Genomic DNA, 19,158 nt, shown 5'->3' on the forward strand with positions numbered 1-19,158 from the left:
GGGCCATAAACTCAAGGTTCTTGGGGAGTAAACTCCTCTAAAGGTGTTAAAATGCCACTTTAACACACCTAAAGCCTTGGGATAAATTCTAGAAGGGTTTACAAACAAGTATTGGACCTTACATCATAATAAATCACCCATTAAGGGAGTTCACAGCCATGAGGGGGTCTCATGGGCCGTAAACTCCAAAAATGTTGTCAAAAGTCCCTTAAAACTTCATGAAAGGCCTTGGAACAATTTTAGGAATCACATGTGATTGATTTGGAAGAATTAAAACACTTATTCAAGGGTGCATAGGAGTTTACAGCCGTAAGCTCCATGCTAAGTCCGTAAACTCCCTTAAGTGGTCTTATTTGATAAATTTAATCAATTCCAAGCCTTAAATCAAACCCTAGAATTTTTCCCCTAAGTGTTTCAAGCCAATTTGCACCATAAACCACCCCACCATGAGTTTACGGCCGTAAACTCATGGGAAACGGGTGTTATAGGCCGAAAACTCTTGTATGAGTTTACTATTGGGGAGTAAACTCAAATTCCAAGTCCCTAATGTCATTACACGTCCGTAGATGTCACCCGGGTCCTTCCAAACACTTACAATGGGGTGTTTCCGCGACCAAAAGTTTTTGTCCCTAACAATTAAGTAATCTAAGTCCTAATTAGATACAAATGTGTATCTTTTCATTATATATAGGAATCTCGTACGTTTGTAAGCCCCGAACCAACGTTTAGCATCCGAAATCGTCACAATTCTCATCCGGTGAGTTCATACCCCTACGCTTTTTCCGTGTTTTTCAATGTTTTCAGGGGGGAATACAAGCAAACTATAACTGTTTTCAAAACATAACATTGATGTGTTTCAAATAATATCTAGCAAAATTTATAAATACCTTTACCCCTTATGTATTATGCTGAGCATAAGGGATGATTTATCAACTACAACTAAATGGATTTTAGTTAAGAAATTAACCAAACTAATCAAATTATTATGGGAATAATTTGGGGGTTCTTTAGTGTTCGTTTTATCATGTAGTAATATGTATATAAAATTATTAGATAAACTATGTCTGATTCAGTTTATCTCCGTACCATTTGAATGTATTGCCAGATAGTTTCATTGTATGTATCTATATTCAATATATTACGTTTTATAATCTTTTGTATGTTTGATATCGTATGAGAACCCTGTGAATAGTTTAGTACTAGTTTGTGAGTTGGTCACTACCCTTTATGGATGATCAGTAAATCCTCCCCGGAAGTGTAACCAGAGTCTCCTGGAGGGAGAGCGAGGAATTTGTGAATAGATCTATTCGGGACTGACAATCCCACACCTTAACTGCTAGCTACAGTTAGGCGGGCACGCCTGGGGTGACAAATTTCTGGATATCATTCGACGCCTGACAAGCGTCAAGGAGGTCTCTTTGTTGTATCAGCATGGTTACCCGACTCACAATACGTATTAATATAAGTTTATTCACAGTATCGCTTTGGGTTCGGTTTGACTATGTTTCTATTCCATATCTAATTTCTATTTATAGTTTCCATGTCCGGTACAGGATGATAGTCCCATGGTTTCCAGTCTATCGATCATATATATATTCTGCGGGATGGTAGTCCCATGGTCTTTAACTCATATCTAGTACGGGATACTAATCCCATGATTTCAACCTATCTCTTATACGGGATGGTAGTCCTAAGGTTTTGAAACTATATCTAATATGAGATGATAATCTTATGGTTTTGAATCTATATCTAGTACAGGATGGAAGTCCCATGGTTTTCAATCTATATTTCAATGAATATCAAACTATACTATGTCTAGTACGGAACGGTAGTCCCATGGTTTCCAAACTCTATTTCCATGAATATTAAACCATACTGTATCTAATACGGGACGGTAGTCCCATGGTTTTCAATTCATGTTTCCATGAATATCAAACTATATCGTATCTAGTACGGGACGGTAGTCCCATGGTTTTCAATTTATATTTTTATGTATATCAAACTGTCTTGTACGTAGTACGGGATGTGAGTCCCATGGTTTTCAAACTATTCTCTATCTATAGATCGCACATTTCAAAATAATTCATATTTAGTTCAGGATAGTAATCCCATGATCCTCAATATATAGTTTTATGTATTAAACTATACTCTGTAATATACAACCGGTCTTACAATTAGGAAAATATGGGATTTTCCTGGGGTAAAATACAACACATAAACGAATTGGTAACAAGTGATAACTAAACTAAGTCTACATAAGAAAATATGGGATTTTCTTGGATAACAACCTATTTGGTAAACCTATTTTACATAAGAAAATATGGGATTTTCTTGGATAACAAACCTTTTCGGAAAACTAAAGGAAACTGGTACATTTTCAGAAATCAAACATCTTATGGACTCACCAGCTTTATGCTGATTTTCAAACCGCTTGTATTCTCAGGTCAACGATAGACAGGTACCTAGCAATCCTTTTTGGAGAAAACGGAGCATACTGAAGACCTCGTCTTTACTTTTGTTAATATGATGCATATGTATATTACTTGTACAAATTTACTTTTGAAACAAATGTAAATTGGATATGTAAGGTAACAGTTGTTTACTTTACTTACTATGTGCATTGGATTTGATACTTAACGTGGAGTCCGCCCCGGAAATGTTTCCGCCTTCGGTTTTCGGGGTGTGACACGCATAGAGATTAACGGATCTATTTGGTTTACGGGAAGCCTACACTTCATTAGTTTTATTGAAAGAAATGAAACGATAAATTATTCTTTGTACGATACTCATTTCCATCATGGTCTTAGGGTTTAGGACCACAGTTCACCTTTAAGAAAATACTTCATTTTTTTGGAAATATACATTATCACTTTACAAGGAAAAGAAAACAAAGGACATGCATGAAAATATTTACGGTTTTAGAACGAGATTTACAAACCTTTTTCATAGAAAATGTTGGATTTTGTGAAAGTACTACAAGAACTATTCTAAACAAATGCAAAGCCATTTTATACAAAAATGCTTATGAACTCACCAACTTTTTAGTTGATGCTTTTCAAAACAACTTGTATTCTCAGGATACCAGCAGACAGGTACTCAACCCTTTTTGAGGGTCGGTGTCATCATTTCATGTTTTCCCTACTTTTCAATTATTTGTATTCGACTTTTGAACAATTTAGTTTTGTAAACAATGTAATACTTGAAATCTCAATGTATGAATGTTTGTGTTGCTATGTTTCATTACTATTCAATTGTTATGATACTATACATGAAGTCACTCCATCCGCCCCCAGATGTTTCTGCCATTTTGGTTTGGGGGTGTGACATCAGACGAAGTTGTAGCTAGCAACCACAAACGGGGAAAAAGACCAACCCACGTAAATCATTCCTTACAAAATAGATCTATACAAATGTTCTTTTTATAAATCTATGTCGTGTACACAGACCTATAGTATAAGACCCATCCTGGATTAACTATTATAGCACTGATGATTTTCATCCTAAGTACGAAATACACCCCTTTCATATAACTCCCTCTTTCACCCCTTTCGTAAATCTTCACACAGACACACACGAGATCTAACCCTATGTCTAGGAATCCTAATGCTAAACTCTCTGATATAGGACTTTAAAATACTTATAATCCTTTGGTGTTTAGGAATGATTTTAATCTAAGTCTTTTAGTATTTGAGATTCGTAAGACTTAATATATTTATAAATCTTGTTGTCTGTCATGATGAAATCCGGGCAGCCTAACGACTGTTTTTATAATATTTTCCAGTTTTCAAATAACGTGACACCCGACGCTTTCCATAATATTTGATAAGTTGCATAACTGATACAATGTATAAGTCGTCGGTGATGAGGGATTCTTCGTGGGTTTGATCAGCAACAGGAGGAACCGGGGGGTGGGGGGAGGAGGGGGGAGGGGTGAGGGAGTGTTTGGAATGTTTCAATCGAAAGTATTGCACAAGGAAGACGATTGAAGAAAAAGGTTGTTGGACTCTTTTGTTTTTGGACAGCCACAATTTGAGAAGAGAAACAACAAAAATATGGGAATTGTTTTTCTTTGAGTGTTGTTTTGGGTTAGGTGAAGTGTAGAAGAAACATCAGTTGGATGTCAATTATCTTCATTATTGTTCTTTTAGATAATTTAGAAGCAATGTATTGCTTCAACTAATTATGTATTTATGTATGTATAATCATATATTTGTGTATGTAAAAACATGTATTTTGTGTATTATTGAGTAATGTGGTAGAAAAATATGAGTGTAGATGTTATAGTCATATTACTAACAATTTAAATCAATTATGATCGACTCAAAGTGCCAAAAGTACAATGTCATATTTGGAATATCTATAATGGTGATATTTTCTAACTTTCTGAATTCGTGTGCCCTTGATCCGGATATCAAATAATTTTTCTGAAAATGATGAATGATAATATCGGTTATAAGGTTCCCAAAAAGTCATACGGATCTTAAAACTCATAAGTACAACTACAGGAAAATCCATTTAAAGTTTCGCGATTTATAGGATCGGTTTCAACAGATGTTATAAATCTGATTTCGGTTGAGTTTAAAAATATTATAAAAATATAATCAAATAATATATCATAGTCTGAATTCAAAAACATGCTCAAAAACAGTTTACAAGACTCGTAGATATTCCAAACGAAATAGTGCACGATTCGTTTTAAGAAAATCAAATAAATACTAATTTTTATTACTTTAAAAAGTCGTAACTTTCTCATACGACCTCCGTTTTGGTCGTTCTTTATATCAATGAAATCAAGAGAAAATAATCTATTCAAATATCTTATCCATAACTCTCAGATATATCTTATGAAAATAAATAAATAAATAAATAAAATTTTAACACCATATATAAATTAAATTTTTGGTGATTTTTGATGCAATCTTCAACGATAGATGGTTCGAATAGTTTGAGATATTCTAAAAGAAATTTATAAATATAATATATTTATTGTACATTATAAATATAAAATTACACACGATAGGTCATTAATACATAACGGTTTGCGGTGGTTTGACCACCGAGCTCTGATCGATTTTTACCTATTGTTACACATTTTCATACTCCAACACCTCATTAGTTGGTAGCTTGATGTATGTTATAATATGCAGAATAACGCAATCGGAGTTGTGATCCAGTTAATGTCTAATCTAAGGAGAGAACATTGAGAAGGTGTCAAGTGATTGTTATGCTGCTTGAAAGGTAGTCCTAGAACTTGGGATGTAGTAAGAAGATTGTGTATTGAATTGTGACAACTAGAGTAAAACCACCTGGCAAAAAATATAGTATTTGATCGTAGGACAAAACACGTTCTGATGAGACATAATTTTATAATATTCGAGAACTAATAAGTAGTGGGACTCTAAACTTGATGAAAAACCTTTGGTACAAAGAATCCAACAGATATGTTTACCAAGGTACTCACTATAGAGAGTTGAAGTTGTATATTGTTTCAATTCGCCTTCCAAGTAACGTAAATCCTAACCTCATGATTTGGATATCTTTCAATGGCTGTACATACGATGGACCTCGCTCATGAACAAGAATACATTTTGGGACAGTGCATCAACTGAAATATCTTCTTTTAGATTTTTTCGATCACTTCTATTGGAGTTGGTTTCCACGGTGGAGAAATTGGAATCTTTCTTTCTTCTTGTTTTTAATATACCCTCACAAACATGTTGATCAAACCTTTGAAGGCTGTCAGCATTGTATTATATTCTCATTTGAATTAATTATTAAACTTAGATCAATTTTATTCAGCTTTAATAAAACTTTAAACAATGAGAATGCAAAGTTTACGCAATAAGTTACTAGTGGTTTAGTGTAGAATTAGAAACGTTAAAAGTAGCCCATCAAAAGTTGACAAACCGATAAGCATTTAACATGGTTGTACATATCCACAAGAACAAACGAAAATCAAAACCAAGATAAATTTAAAAATTTTAGACTCTGTGCGCCTTAATTTAGAATTTACAGCAGATGATACCCTGTCCCCATCCTTTCTGTTTCCGCAATCTTCTTCTCTCTGCTTTTCCCATTCTTACTGGGCTGCTACTATATTCGGCCTCCAGTCTGCACCACAATCAAGTACTGTAAGCTAAATAATAAAGAAAAAAACAAAGTCGTATAAATGTTTTTGCAATACACAATATCCGTTGCTAAAATGCATAGCAACGTCCTCAGGCTTGCTAATGGAGTTCTAGTTATGTATTACGTGGGGAAGGCGAAGGATCTGGTGCTTGTTGCACTGCTATCTGATCGATTAGATATGGAGATGCCACCTGAAAATGTTGTAGGTCTGGAGCAGGAGATAAGTTCTGTAATTACACCTGCCATGGAGAAACTCGACTCTCCAACGTATCGTGTTTCATGATCGGCAACTACGACTGCCACATCACGGTGGTTATGGTTTACAACACTTGGTGTCTCTAAAGGAAGTGCATAAATCGTGTCAGAATTCATTCCCCCATAGTGCTCATTATTATATGCTGCTGGTTTCTTGGTGTCAAAATGAAAAGCAACACTTCCTTCCATCTCGCAATCGTTCAATACTTTTCCATCTTCAGATTCCTGTAATGTACGTAAATGATTAAAAATATTCTTTAAAGATCTTTGTTCGTTATTTTTTACACATACCAGAGATCAAGAGTGAGTCCCTAATTATACTGTTTTTTCATTTCCTATCTTATGTAACAAATGCTATCAGGTGTACTTGGATAAATGTCAATGTCGATCATAAAATTTGCAGTTTTGTTTCATAACAATATTAGAGGTGGGACTGTTGATGCCCTTGTTTTTCTCATGATTAATTGAAAATAATCCTTGAAAGGTTGTCCAGTCCCATCCATGCTTTTCCGCCTAACTAAACTTCAATGTAATAAGTAGGGAAAATGACTTAAAAGCTCTCCAAACCATTCAAAAAAACTCAATCATGTTTTGCATGTTCAAAAAAACCAACGAATTTAACATTTTGTCTAAAAAATCCAACAAAGTTCTAAACCGTTCAAAAAATCCTAATTTTGTTTTGTTTAAGATCCTTAGGTTTTTTTGAACAGTTAAAACATGATTGAAATTTTTTAAACGTTTTGGAAACTGCATTGGTCTAACAAGTCATTTTTCCGATACGGTAATAAGTCACGTCATCTGTTTCTCTTATTTGGCTTTCCGGAAAGTGTAACTTAGTTGAGTTTTTTAGACAAAATGTTAAGTTTGTTGGGTTTTTTTGAACAGACAAAACATGATTAGGATTTTTTGAACGGCTTGAAAACTTCGTTGGGCTCGTAAGTCATTTTCCCTAATAAGTATTTGATAAAATACACACCTGAAGAGTTTGTTGATCGACATCAACTGCAGAAATATTGGAGGAGACATGATCATCCTTTAAATTTGTTTTTAAATTCATTTTCTCTTGACAATCTGTAATATATGAAGGTCTCATCCATTCACGGTTAAAAAATTCGGGATCAAGACTGGCTTCAATCATGTCATCACCATCTTCACTGACAGAAACCGAGTTGCACGCAATAGTTTCTTCATTAGGTATACCTTCATCAACGCAGATATCCTTAACTTGAAAATCACACTCTTGATAACATACCATCAATTCCGGTAACTCACATTCTACTGGGTTTTTATCAATGTAAAATCCAGTGGTCTTATGTTCTTGATTATTAGTAAAATCGTTCTCAAAAATTGAACTTTCGAGTTCTGGGTTGTTCCAGAAGTTGGAGTTTTTGTTTTCTTCATCACATAAAAAGGGATTTGTACACCTAGAGATCCTAATTGTGTTTGCCTCCAGTTCATCGGTATCCATGGCACTATTGAATTCAAATCACGCCAGAATTAGAAATGTGCATATAGACCACATGAATCTCATAGTAATTAAAAAAAGGTTAATGTTACCAGATTTCATTATCAGCGCCAGCTGGAAGTGTTTGAAGGATTCGTAGGAGCTGTGAGGCAGACATTATCTACCTTGCAATTGGAGATGACACCTACAAACACAAAACACATAGAATTATTGGATGTCATGCGAATGTGAAGTAATCAGCATATGAGTATAAATAATGTGTAAGATTAATTGGTGTTAAGAGAACCAAAAAATTACACAATTATACATCACAGAAAATGGCATTCTTCCTTGTTAATTTATTGAGAACTCTACTATACTTTTTTAACTATTCAACCAGTTACCCTTCCATGTTTATTGAAGCACTGCACTAATAGCGTTTACATCATTAAACTCTAAGCACATCCTAAAAATTTCATATCTGGAGAAATGTTAGATGTTTATCATAAAACTTAAACTAAATCTCATGGATATTTACCCAATCAAACAATACAACAATGGAGATTAATGTAAATATATACAAAATACAAATATGCAGTTTCATTACCTCCAATCTATAATCTGCCTCTGCTTTTCCTTCTGAAAAAAAAAAAACTATGATTTTGCGTCTGTAGAACAAGAAGAATTTATTCCTAACATGGTGCTGCTGTGAATATCTATTCCTAAAATCTATTTTGTATTCCTTCACGCATTTGCACATAAAGTATACGAAATGCACAAATCAAACACCAAAATGATTAGATATTCAACACCAAGAATGTTGTCTTATAACTTAGTTTTTACGAGTTATTTGTATGTATGCGTGAATGAATATATGTCTGTATGTGTCTATAGAATGTGAAGAAGAGGGCAAAACATTCAACTCTACCAACTTATCAAAGGTCAACATTGGAAAACCTAATTATTAAATGTGTGTGCATTTACATATACAATATATAATATATGATGAGCTCCACGACTAAGGAAGACTAGAATTAATTATAAAATAAACAAAATAAAAGATAATAGTGTCCCCTCTTTCATCGCATTTTAGAATCTCCGCATTAAACAAAGAATATCTGGTTTTGGAAATTGTTGAGGCTTATAGGGGATTAGGGGGTGAAATTTACTCTACCTGTCGTGGATTTTTCTTGTATTGATTACTCAATCATAATCGTGCGGTGTTACCTGCAAAAATACACGGTTTTTTTTATATTCAAATACTTATGTGCCTTACATCTTATAAAATATTTGAGAATTGTTGTCAAAACTATTATATTTAGAATAATAAAAATTAGCAAAAAAAAAAAAAAAATACATTATACCTCCCTATTTATCTTGGTGTTTTCAGTCTTATTATCTATATACAGGACGAGTTTATGTATGTCTAAGATGGATCACATGATGCACCTGATTTTATAAATAACATTATAACTTATATACTAAAACATTTAGGTACTATCTTAAAACTTTCAAAGGACCTACCTTAGAAAAGAAAAAGAAAGAAGAGAGAGAAAATAGATTTTTGCTGGGAAAAAAAAAAAAGAAGTCGATTGTTGATATACCGATTGTGAACAATGAAATGGTGAGCATCAAGCTAAGAAAGAGAGACAGCTAGGTTAATTCATATTATTTGGGGAGAACGAGCTTCTGTCAATTTATTTACCGAGTCCATGTTGTAGAATCGGTGCAAGAGAAAACAATAATAAGTTACAATTTGTATATATGTTTTTTTATTGATAATTATATTTGATTAAAAACGAATATATACTGGCTTTTGCTGCTTTCGAGACGGTCGACGGATATATCATCCTCAATTTCTAGATTGTAATTCTATATCCATTTAGTTGATTGCATTTTATTTTGTTTTACTTTTAAATATATTTCCGTTATTTTTTCTTTAAAAAATGAAAACCATTACTCACACATTTAACTAATGACTATTACGTGTGCCTTTTATATATATATATATATATATATATATATATATATATATATATATATATATATATATATATATATATATATATATATATATTCAGGTTCATTTGAGACCATTCTAATTTTGTGAGAGTCGTGAGACCAAATCTAAAAATAATTTTAAAATGCAAAATAAATGGAAAAATCCAAAAAAAAAAATTTAAAATATTATTTTCGAAACTAGAATTAACTAAAAAAAATTTAAAAAAATATAAAAAAAAATAAAAAAAATTCCGTTTTTTTTTAAAATACGTGAAATATTTTAAATAGAATATTAAACTGACATATTCTAAAAAATAATTTTAAAATGCAAAATAAATGGAAAAATCTAAAAAAAAATTAAATATTATTTTCGGAACTTGAATTAACTAAAAAAAATAAAAAAAAAATTCTATTTTTTTTGAAAAATACGTGAAATATTCTAAATAGAATATTACACTGTACATATTCTAAAAATAATTTTAAAATGCAAAATAAATGGAAAAATTAAAAAATTCTTTTTTTAAATATTATTTTTGGAACATGAATTAACTAAAAAAAATATAAAAAAATAAAAAATAAAAAATATAAAAAATATAAAAAATGCGTCTCACGGTCTCACAAAATATAGGTGGTCTCAAATGAACCTAACCCTATATATATATATATATATATATATATATATATATATATATATATATATATATATATATATATATATATATATATATATATATATACTTAGATTATTCTATTTAAAGTAATTATTGTGTTATTATGTGCATAAGTGTGGGGAATCAATTTTACTTATTTTAAGTAAGTATTATTACATATTATTAAATTAAATATAATTCAAATATACCATATATTCTAACTAGAATGGTATTTTAGTCAATTAATATAGATTTAATAACGGAAATTTGCATATTTTAAGGAAAATTGCATATTTTAAAGGAAAATAGATTCTATTAATTTTAAAAATCTGATTGTATGGATAATAATTCTCCTAATTCGTAACATTCTTACGGAATATGTTTATCAATATATTAACAAATAAAAAATATGATTGAACCATACAAGAATATACATTCTGACATAATATATATTTTTATTTAATGAACTTTTTGAAGAATAACAAACTTTTGGATACATGTTAAAAAATTCATTACATTCCTAAAAAAGAAAAAAATTTATATACTATTTTACGAGAATGTTACACTTATTAATAATATAAATCATTCTACCAGATTATACTATTACATATATATTTTTTTTCATTATATTGTATATTATTCTACTGGAATAATCCATTCTTTTTGGAAGAATGGTGGTCATTGTTCATTTTCATCCCATACAATGTTCATCTTCAAGATTCTATTCTGACAGAATCGGAATTCAAGATTCCATTCCAGTAGAATGTTGTAAGTTTCATATGTACCCTGTTTTGCTTTGATATCTCTCGTTTCGTTCCCATCCAAGAAAACAAAAACATTCTTGTTCTTGATTTCATGTGTACCTGCAAGAATTTGAACATAAAAAATCATCACAACACTAATAATAAAAGTTGAAAGTCCATTGTCCACACCATGCATGATAAAAGGTTGTGTAACACCGTAAATTTTCAAAATAATTTTCGCATTTTATAAAGAACATAATTCATTTATTATTCATAAAAACATCATTGTTTGAAAATCATTTCAAAACATATATCAATCCCAAGATCTCATAACATTAAAATCCCGTGCGTGTACTGATCAAGTCGGCGCCTTCCCGCGATCATCACTGGTACCTGAAACACATAACACATAACACTGTAAGCATAAATGCTTAGTGCGTTCCCCAAGATACTACTTACGCACATACACCTTTCCAGGCCCTGACCTTCCGGTCCATGTGTCTCAGGGGACTTCCGTCCTGACTCGGTAAACCTTCCAGTCCTACCTGCGTCAACCTTACGATCCACATCACAACGCCTTCCGGCCCATAACATATATGCCTTCCGGCCCATAACATAATGCCTTCTGGCCCAAATCAAGTATAGCACATGTAACGACGTAATTTTTAAACCAAATTTTTTTCATTTTTACAAACATCAAACATCGAGTAATAATTTAAATTCCAATGTAAATAGTATTGTCACGACCGATTACATAAAAAAGTTCACAAAATAGTTTTCCTGGTGTGTGTGTACGATCACGCCGGCGCCTTCCCACGGTCCTCGCTAGTACCTGAAACACATAACACAACAACTGTAAGCATAAATGCTTAGTGAGTTCCCCAAAATACAACCTACGCACATACGCCTTTCCAGGCCCTGACCTTCCGGTCCATGTGTCTCACGGGACTTCCGTCCCAACTGGGTAAACCTTCCGGTCCTACCCACGTCAACCTTACGGTCCATTTTACAACGCCTTCCGGCCCATAATATAATGCCTTCCGGTCCATAACAAGCATATCATACATGGCACATATAACGAATAACTTATCACACATAATGCATACATCTCACATCATATTCGACCTTCCGGTCACACAGTCAAACCCTTCCGGGTACAGTATAGTGAGAAGACTCACCTCGTATGTCTCGATACCTCGTGAACCCTGGAAATCACTCGTGCTCGAACCCCCGAGCTGTAATCCTCCTATGACATCATATATCTATAATTATTACTTGTACCACTAAGGTTGACCATCCTTATCAAGTCAACACTGGTCAACTTGGTCAACAGTTGGGCATGAATCACGGGGCCACCGCGACTCAACTCGCCAAGTCGTAAGGACAACTCGGCGAGTCCCAACTCGACTCGGTCCACCTGTCAAATACATTTCTAACTCTCTGTGACTCACTGAGTCACTCACAACTCGGCAGGACTACACACTAGGTGGTCTTAAGGACAATCTTCAAGCTACTCGTCGAGTCTGTTCTTCAGACTCGGCGAGTCCATGCCATGCATCAGCTAAAACTTGCTTTTGCGGTCAGATCCGATCCATAAACACATAGATCTGGCCTTCCCAAGCTCATTTATCACGTAAAGTCTCAGTCTTGGTCGCCATGCAACACATACAAGGCTCATTTTGGGGAAATAACCTCTAATATGGCAAACCTAGCTTCCAACTCAAAAGAATGGACATAAAGCTTGTCATTTGGGGCCTTCTGGACCTGCTAAGGTCCAGATCTAGGTTCCATATCTCCATGGGACCTTTCATACTTCCAATCCAAGCCAAATAAGGAAAGAAGAAACCCTAGATTTGACACATCAACCAAAATACGAAGTTTAGCTCTGAAAGTTACCTCAAGAAGGTTCCCTTGATGAAATAGAAGTAGATCCAAGCTCCCCAACTCTTCAAGCTAGATCTTCTCCTTCCTTTCTTGCAATAACACACAAAATGATGAACAAATAGCCTCTTATCTCACTCATAAGGTCTCTCAGCCGTTTGGGTGCACTCAGGGCTCAAGGTGGCCACAAATGAAGGCCATAAGGTCCTTTAAATAGGGCTTAGGACTGGGAAATTAGGGTTTCATTAAACAGCACGGACTCGTCGAGTCCGGAGGCGAACCTCCATCCAAAACCGCGACCCGACTCGGCGAGTTCGACCTCCAACTCGCCGAGTCCCCTCACAGAATACCAAAAATATGAAAGTAAACATACCTGGAGATCCGAGCTGTTACAATTCTCCCCCACTAGAACAAGACTTCGCCCTCGAAGTCCCGCTATGCAAATAGCTCCGGATGCTGCTCACGCATCTCACGCTCCGGCTCCCAGGTCATCTCTGATCCCTTCCGATGCTGCCACTGAACCAATACCAGGGGTACCTCCTTGTTCCTCAAAACCTTGATCTTCCAATCTCTGATGGCTACTGGTCTCTCATCATAATTCAGGCTCGCATCCACCTGAATATCCCCTAATGGAACCACTGCCGATTCGTTGGCTATACACTTTCTCAACTGCGACACATGGAAAGTGTCGTGAATCTGCCCCAACTCTGCTGGCAAGTCTAAACGGTAAGCTACGCAGCCCATTCTCGCGATCACACGGAAAGGACCAATATATCGGGGCCCCAACTTGCCCCTCTTCCTGAATCGAATCACTCCTTTCCAAGGAGAGACCTTCAGGAGTACAAGATTACCAACCTGAAATTCAAGCTCAGACCGGCGTCTATCTGCATAACTCTTCTGTCGGCTCTGAGCGGTCAACAACCTCTGCCTGACCAGCTGAATCTGCTCGGTCGTCTGGAGTACGATCTCCGTGCTACCCATAACCCGATGTCCTACCTCACCCCAACAGATGGGGGTGCGACACATCCGCCCATACAACAGCTCAAAGGGTGGCATACCAATGCTCGAATGATGGCTGTTGTTATACGAGAACTCTGCTAAAGGTAGATAGGTGTCCCAGCTTCCTCCGAAATCCAACACACATGCCCGAAGCATGTCCTCGAGCGTCTGAATCGTTCGCTCACTCTAACCGTCTGTCTGGGGATGATATGCAGTACTGAAATGTAACCTAGTACCCAACTCCTCATGAAACTTCTTCCACAACCTGGAAGTGAAACGCACGTCACGGTCCGAAATAATCGAGATCGGCACTCCATGCTGCGATACTACCTCCCTCACATATAACTCTGCCAACTTCTCCGCAGAAGAGCTCTCGCTGATGGCTAGAAAATGAGCGCTCTTCGTCAGCCTATCCACGATCACCCAAATCGCATCGACTCCCCTCGCAGTCCGCGGTAACTTGGTGATGAAATCCATAGTGATTTGTTCCCACTTCCATTCGAGAATCTCTAGCGGTTGCAGCTTACCGTGCGGTCGCTGGTGCTCGGCCTTGACCTGCCGACAAGTCAAGCACCTCTCGACAAACCAAGCGACATCCCTTTTCATACAGGGCCACCAATACTCCTTTCTTAGATCCAAATACATTTTCGTAGCACCGGGATGAATCGAGAATTTCGATCGATGTGCTTCTCCATCAAAATAGTACGCGCACCGCCCACAAACGGTACCCAAATCTGACCCTGAAAAGTCATAAGCCCTCGACCATCCGTGATGAATCCTGATACCTGACCTACAACCCGCTCCTTCTTCTGATGTTCTGGCTTCACAGACTCTGGCTGAGCTCCTCGAATAATATCCAAAATCGGGGTCAATACCGTCAATCTCATACAAATATCTCGGATCGGGGCGCTTTCCGCCCTACGGCTCAACGCGTCGGCTACCACATTAGCCTTGCCCGGGTGGTACAGGATCTCACAATCGTAATCCTTCACCACATCCAACCACCTCCTCTGTTGCATATTCAGATTTGGCTGATCCATCAAGTACTTCAAGGTCTTATGGTCCGTGTATATCGTACACCGAACCCCATATAAATAGTGTCGCCAAATCTTGAGGGCAAACACCACAGCCCCCAATTCTAGGTCGTGGGTGGGATATCTCGACTCATGAGGCTTCAACTGCCTCGAAGCATACGCTATCACATGACCCCTCTGCATAAGCACCGCCCCAAACCCAATATAGAGGCATCACAGTACACCACAAAATCCTCCATCCCTTCCGAGAGTGCAAGCACCGGAGCCTCGCACAATTTCTGACGAAGCGTCTTGAATGAGGACTGCTGCTCCGGTCCCCATGAAAATGTAACACCCTTCCGGGTCATCCTAGTAAGTGGCACAGCGATCTTGGAGAAATCCTTGATAAACCTGCGATAATATCCAGCCAAACCCAGAAAACTCCTGATCTCGGTGGGCGATCTCGGCACCTCCCACCTCAACACCGACTCAATCTTGGCCAGGTCGACCAATATCCCTTTCTGGTTAACAAGATGCCCGAGGAACTGGACCTCTCGTAACCAGAAATCACACTTGGAGAACTTGGCATACAGTCTCTCCGATCTCAAAACCCCAAGAATCTCCCTCAAATGTTCCTCATGCTGATCCCTAGTCCTCGAATACACCAGAATATCATCGATGAATACGATCACCGACCGATCCAGCATCGGCCGGCACACCCGGTTCATAAGATCCATGAACGCGGCCGGGGCATTGGTGAGCCCAAAAGGCATCACCACAAACTCATAATGTCCATAACGAGTCCTGAAAGCAGTCTTCTGGATATCTTCCTCTCGAACCCTCATCTGATGGTACCCCGACCTCAAGTCAATCTTGGAGAACCAAGATGCCCCCTGCAACTGATCGAACAGATCGTCGATCCTAGGTAACGGATACCGGTTCTTAACCGTCAACTTGTTCAACTCCCGGTAATCGATACACATCCGGTGTGAACCATCCTTTTTCTTGACGAACAAAATCGGCGCTCCCCAAGGTGAGCTACTCGGTCGAATGAATCCCTTTCCCAACAGCTCCTGAAGCTGCGAGGATTACTCTTGCATTTCCAGTGGAGCGAGACGATAAGGCACCTTGGCGATGGGCGCCGCTCCCGGAACCAAATCGATACGAAACTCCACTTGCCTCTCCGGAGGCACACCCGATAACTCTTCGGGGAACACATCCGAAAACTCGCATACAACCGAAACGTCATCAATCGAATTGGGCCTCCCCGCGGCCACTCGAGTATCCATCACGTAGGCTATGAATCCATTACAGCCCTACTACAAACTCTGCCTTGCCCTGGCAGCCGAACAAAACGCCGACCCACACCGGGTCCCCTCGCCATAAACCGTGAGCACTCCCCCACTAGGGTCTCGAATCATCACCAGCTGTCTCTCGCAGTCAATGACTACTCCAAACTTACTCAACCAGTCCATGCCCACGATAACGCAGACATTTCCCATAGCTATAGGAACCAAGTCTATAGGGAACTCGACCCCAAAAATCTCGAGCATGCATCCTCGAATCACCTCAGTGGCGTATACCGCTTTCTCATTTGCTATAGCAACTCGCAGGGGTCGACTCATCACCTCCCGATCAATACCGATGTGCTGGGTAAAAGCCAACGAAACAAAAGACCGACTCGCACCCGAGTCAAATAATACCAAAGCAGGCACATAATTCACAAGAAAAGTACCTACGCATATCATAATATAAGCACAATATCTCAGTATAAAGGTAAATACATGAAAGAATACATACCAGCTACGACATTAGGCGTCGCGTGGACCTCCTCCGCAGTCAACTGGAAACCTCTCCCGCGAGCCTTCGGAGCCTCGGCGTTCACTAGCCGAATCTCGGGAACCCTGGCAGCAGGCGTAGATCCCTGGCGAAGCTGGGGGCACTCGGCCTTCCGATGGCCGGTCTGGTTGCAATGAAAGCAAACCATGAATCCCTTGGGGAAATCCCTAGCAATGTGCCCCTCCTTTCCACACTTGTAGCAAGCACCCGATCGACATGCCTCCTCGTGACCCTTGCCGCACTTTCCGCAAGTGCGGCCCTTCTGACCTCCGGATCTCGAATCGGCGGACTTGGTCCGCTTGGCTGCTGGCTGAGACTGAGCCGGCCGCCGATCCACCCGTTGAGACTCGGCCTCCTCCCTGGCCTGGGTCTCCAACTCGATCTCACGCTTCCTGGCATTCGCCTGAAGCTCAGCAAAAGTCTGATATGACAAGTTCGATACGAACTCCCGGATATCCCTCCTCCACACTCCCAAATACCGACTCATCCGAGCCTGCTCCGTGGACACCTGCTCGGGGCAGAACATCGCCCTCTCATGAAACTTCCGCGTGATCACCGTAACAGAATCATTACCCTGCTTGAGGGTCAAGAACTCTTGAACCAACCGTTCCCTCTCCACCGGGGGAACATACTCGTCTCTGAACATAGCAGTAAACCTCTCCCAAGTCACAGCTGAGACCTCTGCCAGAGTGAAGTTCGCTGTCACGAACTTCCACCAATCCTTTGCTCCTAGGCGGAGCTGGTTCAAGGCGAACCGTACCCTCAGATGCTCCGGACATGAACAAGTGTAGAAGCATCCCTCGATATCAGCAATCCATCTCATCGCAGAGATCGGATCCTGCGTCCCGTCAAACTCCGGTGGCTTCGTGTTGCAGAACTCCCGGAACAGCAACGAGTCACCTCCCTGTGGTCTGCCAGCGGCCACAGCTGCAGTAGCTGCAACGGCGGCGGCCTCATTCAACGCGGTGTACCGCTCATCAAATGTCTCCATCAACGTGGTCTTAATAGACCCAAACATCTCCGGAATCTCATCCTGGATCGTTGCAGCTACCTCCTCATGAATCATCTGACGAAGCTCCTCGTCAGTCACACTACTCGTACCAGGTCTGTGTCGTGGTCCAACCATGATGTCTCTGAAATACAACATAAAAATATCAGAGACTCTATCGGGCATAATCGCACTCGATAACGTAGTCCTACTCAGTCTCCGATACCCAGGGATTCTTACTTGGGTTGCCCACTGACCCGGTGTCCTTAGTAGTATGGGCCCAATACTACCAATTACACCGCGTCAGTATTCACCCCAAGTCCTCCTCCCCAAACCCCGAATCCTAAGTACTCTATTCTGGTCATACACTAGTTACCCACTCGCTCTCAAGCACCTCATAGAAGCAGGTTTCCCTAGACTAAGGCATCACAAAATCAGGCCACTCTAGTCCTAATATGTATACCTAGTCTACTAGCATGCGTATCATATCATATCATATCATATCTCATAACACATATTGTAAGAGTATTTTGGGGATTTTACCGTTCGGGCGCTGGCTGACCGTACACACTCCTTCTTCTTTGGTTGTTTCAAAATCACTCATCAAATTTTATTGATTTATTAAAATTTTCTCAAATCCCCGGCTTGAGTTCAGTTACGCCCGAAGGTGTACCCGAATCCCTCAAACCAAGGCTCTGATACCAACTTGTAACGACGTAATTTTTAAACCAAATTTTCAACTAGAGAAAAACCCGATTCTCTCTCAAGGATCTTCGGCCTTTCATCCCAAATCATGAGTGCTTCTATCTAAGACTATAGTAGGGCTTGTTATGTGTCTAATAACCACAAAATTATAAGAAAACAACAAGATCAAAGAGCTTACGGACCAAGAACACCTTGGACCGTAAACCCTTCTTTAAGGGCCAAAAGTGTGCCCTAGTCCCTTCCTTTTGTAACGACGTAAATTTTAAAACCAAATTTTCATTTTTACAAACATCAAACATCGAGTAATAATTTAAATTCCAATGTAAATAGTATTGTCATGACCGATTACATAACAAAGTTCACAAAATAGTTTTCCCCGTGTGTGTGTACGATCACGCCGGTGCCTTCCCACGGTCCTCGCTAGTACCTGAAACACATAACACAACAACTGCAAGCATAAATGCTTAGTGAGTTCCCCAAAATACAACCTACGCACATACGCCTTTCCAGG

The 19,158-nt window shown here is 38.4% G+C and overlaps 1 protein-coding gene across 1 annotated transcript; it reads right to left on the bottom strand.

The window, feature by feature from the left end:
- Window positions 1-5,856: 5,856 nt before the first annotated feature.
- Window positions 5,857-8,685, bottom strand: LOC145033998 (uncharacterized). The gene is made up of 5 exons (XM_078982448.1): window positions 8,436-8,685; window positions 7,942-8,033; window positions 7,361-7,856; window positions 6,254-6,609; window positions 5,857-6,111 (listed from the first exon to the last, which is right to left on the bottom strand). Exons 2-5 carry the CDS (start codon window positions 8,004-8,006, stop codon window positions 6,003-6,005), a joined length of 1,026 nt encoding a protein of 341 aa, XP_078838574.1. The 5' UTR covers window positions 8,007-8,033; window positions 8,436-8,685; the 3' UTR covers window positions 5,857-6,002.
- Between the last annotated feature and the right edge of the window lie 10,473 nt (window positions 8,686-19,158).

The sequence above is a fragment of the Lactuca saligna genome, chromosome 3 (assembly GCF_052625555.1).
Source record: "Lactuca saligna cultivar CGN05327 chromosome 3, ASM5262555v1, whole genome shotgun sequence".
NCBI classification, from domain to species: domain Eukaryota; kingdom Viridiplantae; phylum Streptophyta; class Magnoliopsida; order Asterales; family Asteraceae; genus Lactuca; species Lactuca saligna.